The sequence below is a fragment of the Anguilla anguilla genome, chromosome 12 (assembly GCF_013347855.1).
Source record: "Anguilla anguilla isolate fAngAng1 chromosome 12, fAngAng1.pri, whole genome shotgun sequence".
Classification (NCBI taxonomy): Eukaryota; Metazoa; Chordata; class Actinopteri; order Anguilliformes; family Anguillidae; genus Anguilla; species Anguilla anguilla.
The window spans coordinates 43,193,809-43,203,335 of record NC_049212.1 but is presented as its reverse complement, the minus strand read 5'-3'; the positions used below and the strand labels follow the sequence as shown (position 1 = coordinate 43,203,335).

General features: G+C 46.4%; 1 protein-coding gene across 1 annotated transcript; it reads right to left on the bottom strand.

Annotated features, from left to right (window-relative positions):
* Positions 1-3,028: 3,028 nt before the first annotated feature.
* serpine2 (serpin peptidase inhibitor, clade E (nexin, plasminogen activator inhibitor type 1), member 2) lies at positions 3,029-9,152 on the bottom strand. Its single transcript, XM_035385903.1, has 9 exons — positions 8,950-9,152; positions 6,548-6,822; positions 6,028-6,255; positions 5,538-5,735; positions 5,113-5,311; positions 4,475-4,572; positions 4,038-4,124; positions 3,553-3,636; positions 3,029-3,342 (listed from the first exon to the last, which is right to left on the bottom strand). The coding sequence occupies exons 1-9, from the start codon at positions 9,135-9,137 to the stop codon at positions 3,305-3,307; spliced, it is 1,395 nt and encodes a 464-aa protein (XP_035241794.1). The 5' UTR covers positions 9,138-9,152; the 3' UTR covers positions 3,029-3,304.
* Positions 9,153-9,527: the final 375 nt, after the last annotated feature.

The following is a 9,527-nucleotide window of genomic DNA, read 5'->3' as shown; positions in this document are numbered from 1 at the left end:
TGTAGCTACCGTAGTGTATGCTAAAGATCCGCCTTTACATTTTAGCCAAAGTCACCTAACTTTATTGCGCGAGATGTTTTAATCCCGTTTAAAACTGAATTCTTTCAGTAAATTGCTAATTGTGCAAATCGCAATTTTAGCAACACGGAGTGGAAGAGAAACACTGGTCTCTAGTGGTGAATTGTTGTTTCTGTTGGCCGTCCAATTCGTAATTTTACATTTCGCATTGTAGTCATTCTTTTGAATATCATAGACAGGCATTATCACCTTGGTCATTAATATATAAAAATAATTTTCACCCGCACAAATATTTCATGTGGATTAACAGAAAAAGTCTGTGCAAAAACACTATTCTTATATTATAGGTTTTAAAAGCACATTTTACTTGTGAGTCAACTCTTCAACAGATGGCAATTTACTTGTGAGGTGGCCCAATTTACTTTCCGGGTTTGCATAATTTCTTTTGCTAGGCTATTTAAAAACACACACAAACTTTATGTGCATAATGTACCTTCTCTTCCATCTTTAGAAACAAGACCAGGTCAAAACCTAGTATATGACTGGACCTAACACGTGATCCGGCCGACCAATAGTGTAACTTCATCACTCACTCAGTCACAGACACTCGCGTTTGTAGGGCTGGCCCCGCTGTTGCGGTCCAGCCAAAAACATGTTTCTCTAACCTTCCTGCACAAAACAACATTAATTTAAAAAAGACCAGGTCAAAACCTTGTATATGGCTGGATCTCTTCGGCCGACCAATGGTGTAACTTCATAACTCGGCCGACCAATGTTGTAACTTCATCACTCAGTGACTCAGTCACAGACATTCGCGTTTGTAGGGCTGGCCCTGCTGTTGTGGTCCAGCCAAAAAGAAATGTTCTCTTCCACACGTTGTGTGTTATAATCAGACTGTGGAGAATTTTTGCTGCTTGATAAGAAAAGTCATAAGATAATTCATAAATTCTACCCAGTTAGTTGACCTGAATGTTAATTGCTTTTTCTGTGACTCATCACCAGAAACAGTAATACACTTATTTTGGAACTTCCCCTATTCAATAATACTACTGAAGGATTATTGTCGTTTCATTGTTGACCATATTCACTATTATTTTGCTCTTTCGTAGGAACATATTGTTTTTGGTGTCCATAAATACAATACAGATTTGAAAAAAAAAAATAGATTGAACTTTATAATACTATGACTAAGTTTTATATTCATAAATTTAAATTTCCAAACAAGAAACCTATATTTTCAGTACAAAGCTAAAACATATGGATGATATGAACTAAAAAAAAAAGACCGATATATGTTGTTCTCTCAAGGTTTTTATAATTTATTTTCTGTGTGTACAACCCTAGTCTCTTCTTTTTCTCATTATTCTTTATGTCTCTATTAATCACTTATTTTGTTCCATTGCTTTGTATGCTTATTTTTGTTTAAAAGTTGGAATTATTCTCAAGTCTGAAATTGCCTAATTCCATAGCATAGTTAATATTCCAAACTTTTTTTTATTTTTTTATATGAAGTGTAATGGTTGATCATTTCCTATAGGGATCTGTAAATCTTCTATGCTGCTTTTACAATTTTAGCATTTGATGGATGCTGAAACAACTTATGCCATATTTATCATGAGACAAATTCCCAATCAAATCAGTCCTGACATTGAGGTACATAACACAATTTCTGCAGATGGAGAGAAAAGTGTTTTCCCCCTATAGAAACACTGAGGTGTGGACTGAAAAGGTGGCTTTTGTGAATGTAGAAGGTTGTTCGTCCATTGGGGGACAAGGACAGAAGAGTGGAGCCCCAGAGGGTGCCGGGAGCCCAGAGACTGGCCAATCAGCAGGCCCCGGCAGGCGGAACGGAGAGGTCTGATTGCAGTGCACAGTTATCACTAAAGGGCCGTACCATGCAGTGTGACTGAAGGATTACACATCTCTCACTCTAACCCCAATTACTCACCATGTGAAATGAAGGATTACACATCTCTCACTCTAACCCCAATTACTCACCATGTGAAATGAAGGATTACACATCTCTCATTCTAACCCCAATTACTCACCATGTGAAATGAAGGATTACACATCTCATTCTAACACCAATTCTCACCATGTGGAATGAAGGATTACACATCTCTAACGCCAATTACTCACCACTTTCGCAAGTTCGGTGAAACTTGTGCAATTCACCTGGTGAATAGGAAGATAGGAAGTGGCCTGACATGTGAGTTTAGGTACGCTGAAGACCGGATGGACAGGAAAAAAAAAAAAAGAAGAATTTTAAACTTCAATTTACTAATTACTTTATTAAACATTGTGTACACTAGAACAACGAGGGAAACTGAGGTAAAATCTCCAGCCCTGACATACAATTTTGCCTCAATACAGTCCCCCTAGAGCAGGACGGCTGTGCACGCTCAACACTGAAAAAGGGGCGTTTATGTCCCAAGACGGATGAAGACAAATGTCAACAGCATTTAGTACACAAGAACAGAAGGCCCTGCTGCATCAGTACAAAAGACAGACGGCAGTGTTCAGACTGCAGACAAAGGGCAGTGTTCAGACTGCAGACTGAGCGCAGTGTTCAGACTGCAGACTGAGCGCAGTGTTCAGACTGCAGACTGTATGAACGCATGAATGGACTCAGGCACGTGCGCACTGCGTATGAACGCATGAACGGACTCAGGCACGTGCGTACTGCGTATGAACACATGAACGGACTCAGGTACTCCAGAGCATCACACAGCTGGAGGAATTATGTTTGATTCCATGACTGTAAATAACTCCAGCCCCAGCGAACGAGAGACCTGCTGACCCCATGCAGGCAGTAAAGCACAGCACAGGCTTCTTTCTGGAAATTTCAGAAATGTTCCCACCAACACCCTGCAATGGAACTCACTTCTCCACTGAAGAGACTTTGGAATGGAGTCCTTGTGCTAAAGAATTCAGCTGGCCTAACGGCAGCAGCATCATCGGATCACATTCTCCAGGAGTCACTATGACATCACAATAACATCACCAAGTGTTTAAGAACTTAAAAACTTTTAATGCCTTGGACAAACATTCTACACAAATGTTTAAAATATCTCAAGACATTTCACAATAACGCAAAGGCTACCTCGACCAACAGAAAACATAATTTCCGCCTTAAAACAATTCAGCATTAGAAAAATTGAAAGAAAATGTACGTGTTAAAATCAGAGCATCACGTGCATTTTAAAAATCAGAGCATCACACGAAGTCCATGTCCCTCGATACGGAGAGAAATGCACAGTCCTGCTTCCTGCTTGTGATCTGAGGCTCAGGGCTTGTTGATTTGACCCATGAAGAGGACGGTACCTGAAGAACCAGGTAAAGGAAGAGTTACCCAGCAGACAAGGAAATGTGCCACATTCTCACATCTGAGCCTGGAGTCAAATCCACAAACTCAATTGGAGAACTAAATACAAAAACAGGTCAAATACATTTTAAATTAATAAATGGAATTTCAGTTAATTTTCCACACTGAACTGACCAACCCTGAAAACACACACACACACAGTTCAGTACCTGTGAGGTTGTGTCTGATGAGAAAGATGAAGGGCCGGTCTACGATGACCCAGGGAGGGGATGACCTCGCCAGCAGAATTGCAGCTGGGGGAAGGGGGGAGGAGAGAGAGTGAGAGAGAGAGACAGACAAAGAGAGACTCCCTTTACTTGCTTCAGGTCTGCAATCAGTAACGCGTATTGCACACATGCAGCGCAGTACCCGGCGTTGCACACATGCAGCGCAGTACCCGGCGTTGCACACATGCAGCGCAGTACCCGGCGTTGCACACATGCAGCGCAGTACCCGGCGTTGCACACATGCAGCGCAGTACCCGGCGTTGCACACATGCAGCGCAGTACCCCAGGGAGTAAAAGCCAGTTTAAATCAGCCCATTAACTGCACCCGCTATCCACCGTCAACCTCCAGTGCATCATGTGACCCACCCTCCCCCATGAGTCGTCAGGGTTTTGTAATGTTCCACTCCACACATCCAGGAATTTCTTACTTGTTGCGGCCGAGGCTTTTGTTCCGTCTTCATTCACCTGGATTTTTGCTTTCTGCAGCGCTTTGGACACGTACAGCGGCTCTGAACCTGGAACCCAGACAGGTGATCCTTATTACAGCCACCTCCCAACAGGCCAACAGGCATGACGACATTTACACTGCATCACATTACAAACGCAGTACACTGCAGTGCAATTCCTAGGGGGCTGTCTCGAGTCATTTGAAATGTTTTCGCAAGCAAGTTTGTTTAAATCACACCCAGGAAGAGAACTCAGATGATTCACCCTTCACACCAATCAGCAAAGCCTGAGTCATAGGCTTTCAATCTGAATTGCAGTAAACAGACCATTCCGTTTGGACCCTGGAGAGACTCCTGTGAGATTTATTGAAGCTGTGGTGGAGTTTAAATGGCAAACGTCCATGAGGAAAGTCACTCACTGAGGTATTTGAAGTTGGCTTTGCTCTGGCTGAACATGTCGGTAACTCCCAGCGCGGTCAGGGGGGTCTGCAGATCCACCTCCGCCTCGGCAGAGAACCTGGGGAGGAGAGTCTGTAGCTCAGAAACCAGATCCCTGCAGGAGGAGGATCTCAGAGGGGAGGTCAGACACAGCCGACAGCTTCCCAGAAACTACTTCAACAAGACGTTCAAGGACAGAAATCAAATCCGCTTTTAAGAACGAGAGCCCAACTCAGATACAGCTGTAATTAGACATGGGGGAGGAACACAAGCTGGCACACACACAGCCCAGCTCGGATTTCAGTGCTTTCACAATGCCCAGCAACACAAGCACACCAGCGGGGGAGGGATCACCAACCGAACAACCTTTTCAAGCGCCGCAGCTTCTCAGGACTGCAGTATGACGAGGACCGACCACACCACAGACAGAACACAGAAACCAACACACAACCATACAGGCCTTCAAGACCAAGGATACTCCTTAGCTGCATGATGCCCACCTTTCTACAGCTCAATGGAACACAAGTCTATGCACAAGGGAGAGGGGCTAGAGAGAAAGAGAGAGAGAGAAAGAGAGAGAGAGAGAGAGAGAGGGAGAGTGAGCGAGCGAACGTCTTACTTGGGCATGAGCAGGCGCACTTTCCTCTGGGTCAGCAGTTTGGTCCAGCTCTGCACAGTGGAAGTGTTGATGTGGGGGAGGAGGGAGGACACGGCAGTGTTGTCCTCAGACGGCAGGGCGATCAGCATGCTGATGCTGTTGCCATGATACGGCAGCTCAATGACCTTGTACTTCAGCCCCTGCGGGGTGCTGGCGTGGCCTGAGAGAGAAATGCCATCGGGTCAAAGGGCAAAGGTTAAACTCAGACACGTGGAGTACCTGCTCCCAAAACATCCTAACTGCAGTAAACCTGCGCGCACACACACACACACAGACACGCGTGCACACACACACACACACACACACACACACACACACACACACACACTCCTCACTTTCTTTAATCCGTAACAAACCGCATGAAGCAGCCCAGTACGGTCACTCACCGATGTTGAAGACAGACAGTTGTGACATCATAGGGACCTTGTAAACGACTCCATCGGCTGCGTTGAAGTTCCTCATCTTGGTATTTTCGGGCAGGAAGCGGGACTGCCACTGGCCCTTGAAGAAGATGGTGTTGACGGCGACCAATCGGGTGAAGACTGGGTCCAGCATGTCCGGCTGAACCACACTGGGGATCATTCCTGTAGAGCCACAGGGCAACGGACTCAACACTGCACCCAAACACCAAGACTGCACCCCAACATCGACACTGCACCCAAACACTGCACCCTAACACCGACACTGCACCCCAACACTATACCCAAACACCGACACTGCACCCCAACATTGCACCCAAACACTGACACTGCACCCCAACACCGACACTGCACCCAAACACTGTGCCCCAACATCGACACTGCTCCCAAACACCGACACTGCACCCAAACACTGCGCCCCGACACAGACTCTCTGCAGCAGGACAGGGGGGCTCACCGTTGGTTCGGTTCTTGACCCAGTCGTTAATGGCGGCTGCAGCTGCGGCTGTGTGGGAGAAGTCCAGCTCCCTGCTGTCACACTGGAAGTTGGCTCTATTAGAGGACAGGAAGGCCTCCTCCAGTGGCGCCCTCTGCTGGGTGAACAGGCCGTTGGCGATGGTCAGCATGTCCTGGTTGGACTTGGTGGTGAGGGTCTTATGCAGTCTCTTCAGCATTTTATAAGGACCTGTAAACAGAAACCTGAGGCGGTAAGGCTCACCATGCAGCAGGAAGCTCACCGCAAATCTCATCTCAACTGAAAACATTTGGACACAGGACACCAAACTCACTACAAACCACACATCGGCCAGTTTAGGATTTCAGTGAAACCAGATGAAACACTGGGAGGCAAGACAAGTTGTGGGAGTGGATCAGTGGTGTGGGCAGCTGGATTAAGGCAGAATGTGGTCACGGAGTGTTAGTGGGCACTAAGGAAAGTGGGAAAGGCACAAGACTGACCCCCCCCCCCCGTAGGTTACCGTTCTTCTTGTAGCGGAGCGCGGTGAGTATCTGCTGCCGCGTGTCTCCATCGGCCCCGGGGAGCAGCATGCCGAGGATGCTGGCCACGCCATGGGGAGAGAGCACCACGTTCTCCTGCGGCCGCACCCGCGCCACCTCCCCAAACACCTGCATGCCCAGGTCCGAGCCCCGCTCCCCGTAGGTCGGAGCCAGGGACAGCGCCCCCCGCAGGAACAGGGCCAGCACCACACTCAAACAGAGCAGGGAAGGGCAGCCCATTGTGACACCTGTACACCTGCAGGAGATGAGCACAAACCCAGCACTGTTACAAATACACACCCAGCACAATCCCAGCCATTACAAATACACACCCAGCACAATCCCAACAGTTAAATAAACACCCAGCACAATCACACACCCAGCACAAACCCAACAGTTACAAATAAACACCCAACGCAAAACCACAACCGATACAAATAAACACCCAGCACAAACCCAGCCATTACAAATAAACACCCAGCTGGGGATGAAGCAGAACCAGGGGGCTGTTCTGTCCCCTCATCCTATTGTAGCCTAAACACGCAAACATCATAACAGCTCACATTCAGACATCCATATATTCAGACTAGTGGTAACCAACCCTATTCCTGGAGATCTACCTGTAGGTTTTCACTCCAACTCTAACAAAGCACACTTCACTGCATACCGAGAGCTCTCATTGAGATGCTAATTCGTAGAATCAGGTGTGCCAAATTGCGGTTGATATGAAACCCTAAAGGATGGTAGATCTCCGGGAGCAGGGTTGGTTACCACGGATTCAGACAGCAGGAAGACTGTGGAGAAGAGGAGTCTCCTCGAAGCAGCACTGATATTCTACACTGCTATTCTTCGCTGTGTGTTAGAGCCTCTGCCAAGAGAGTAGCGTAATGTAAACAATGACTACAGGTCACAACACAGATCGCATAACCGCACTCTAAAGAGCGGCGGCGCTCGAGCCGCTCCCCGGCTTCACCTCGCCGTTCCGGATCATTGTTGAGTGCGCGAGACATTCCTCCCGAGGACGCCGTCCCCAAAGACGGGAACGCGTTTGGAAACAAAGCTCGCAAGTAAATGTAATTAAGCTCCTAATTAAAACACTACGCTGCCACGGGAAGCGCTCCAGATGCAAACTGTTCTTAGCTTCACATACAGCAGACCAGCATGCAGAGTGTGTGAGCAGCACTTTACTTCACCAAATTAAAATGTAATCAATAAAAAAGACATCTACTTTACATGGTGTTATCAGTAGAAGACACAGTTAGTCCAATACAGGCGATCTACAGACACTTAAGGTACAGGCTTATCCGTTACAACTTCCAGGGTTTCCATGGTTGCATTTTGAATACCATCCAGAAACGCACTTCACTTCCCGTGAAGTGAGCTGCGGTAATGGGCTGATCTTTAATGTGAGCAGTGTTTTACAAGCTATCCTCCCAACCCACAGCGAGTCTTTACTACTCCGAGGGCGCCTCATCAGCGCGCAGTGGCCTGGGGCTGATACAGCCACTGTCTGCTTTCCTCTAACGGAAACGCGTGTTGCACAGTACCATTACTGTAAGGCCGCGCATAGAGTTATATTTAGATTGCTAGCTTTCTGTCCGGCGCCCCACAACCACACCAGAATGACCGTCTAAAATGCTGACCACAAATGCGACGTTCCAGAAACTCAGGGCAACAACATCATGATTCACTGTTTGGTTGTCCCACCCTTCAAGACAGAGTTCGCCAAAATTGGGCTTCCAGAGGCGTAAATTAGGGTAGTTAGGCAAGCGAAGAGAAAATTTGCAGCAGTGACTAATACAGAGACTGCCGTGCTGATAAGTCGGGTATTCAGAACTGCAGGACCAAGTTCATGGTGTACAAATTTCAGTTGCACTACTATTGTAAAATGATCTTGCTTGGCGAAATGTTCGTTTTAACACAACCAAAAATCAGCCTTATAGCCAGCGGAAGTTTCATTTTAAAGACAAAACACATATAGGTAGTAAATTATATTAATGTAGTAAATTATATTTAATGTAGTCAACGAGAAACTAAGGCTACTTGAACCCGCAGTCACCAAAGTCAGCAAGCTGGGAAAAATCTTAATGCTGTGTAACAAATTACAACTTTACAAAACCCGCTTGGATATACAAATATTCAAGTAAGCGTAATAACTGCAAATGCGTTGCTTGCGTAAGATCATAAGGTACGCATATATTTCTAACAGGTTATTGTAGCGAACCAGATATTGCTAAAACAAGACAAACAGCCTGTTACCACTGGTAAACACGTTTACCTCCGGAAAAGGGGAGATACTCAGCCTGGACACTGTTTCCTTCACAGAAAGATTAGTGCATACACACGAGTGCGATTTGAAGCTATCAGTGAGGGGAGGACTTACCTTACAAATTCAGAGGTAATGTTTTGCTCTCCAAAGCCACCTCCTTTAATCGTAAGCAGGAGCCGCGTCTTACCGCCGCCTTCCAAAAAACTGCGTTTCTCGAAGCCGCTTTCCGAGCGTGCCGTAGCGCCCTTTATACCGCCAGCGCGTATGTATGGGAGGGGCTCTGCGGAACTCCGCCCTCTCATATCGAAGTTTAACTGAGCTCAAGGTGGAACTGGCCGCAACAAGCTGTAATTTCCCACAGTAAACAGGAAATGACACCTCCGCAATACGATGGTCACCATGGTGAAATACGAGACAGGACACTCAGTTTTGTTTTTCTTAGTTCTTTTGCAATTTTTATAGAACTACTGTGACAAAAACACAATATCCAACCAGAAACTCCCACAAGTTACTGAGTTATGTATTTGTCCTCGAGTACACTTCCACTGCAGCTCTGTAATGTAAACCATTACTACTTCTAAGTAGTAAATATCCATAATGTCAGCCTGGCTTTTCCTTCTGCGTCTGGAGCAATCAGCAGTTAAACAGGTTCCTCCAATAACAGCCCTGCTAGTGCACACTCAGAGCACTGC

Bases quoted from the DNA above. Each gene is read 5' to 3' on its own strand.
- serpine2 (XM_035385903.1), bottom strand. From the start codon at position 9,137: ATGAGAGGGCGGAGTTCCGCAGAGCCCCTCCCATACATACGCGCTGGC. The intron at 5,736-6,027 runs GTGAGCCCCCCT...GTGGCTCTACAG, and splicing joins GGTCAAGAACCGAACCAACG to GAATGATCCCCAGTGTGGTT. The intron at 3,343-3,552 runs GTACTGAACTGT...CTGGTTCTTCAG, and splicing joins CATCAGACACAACCTCACAG to GTACCGTCCTCTTCATGGGT.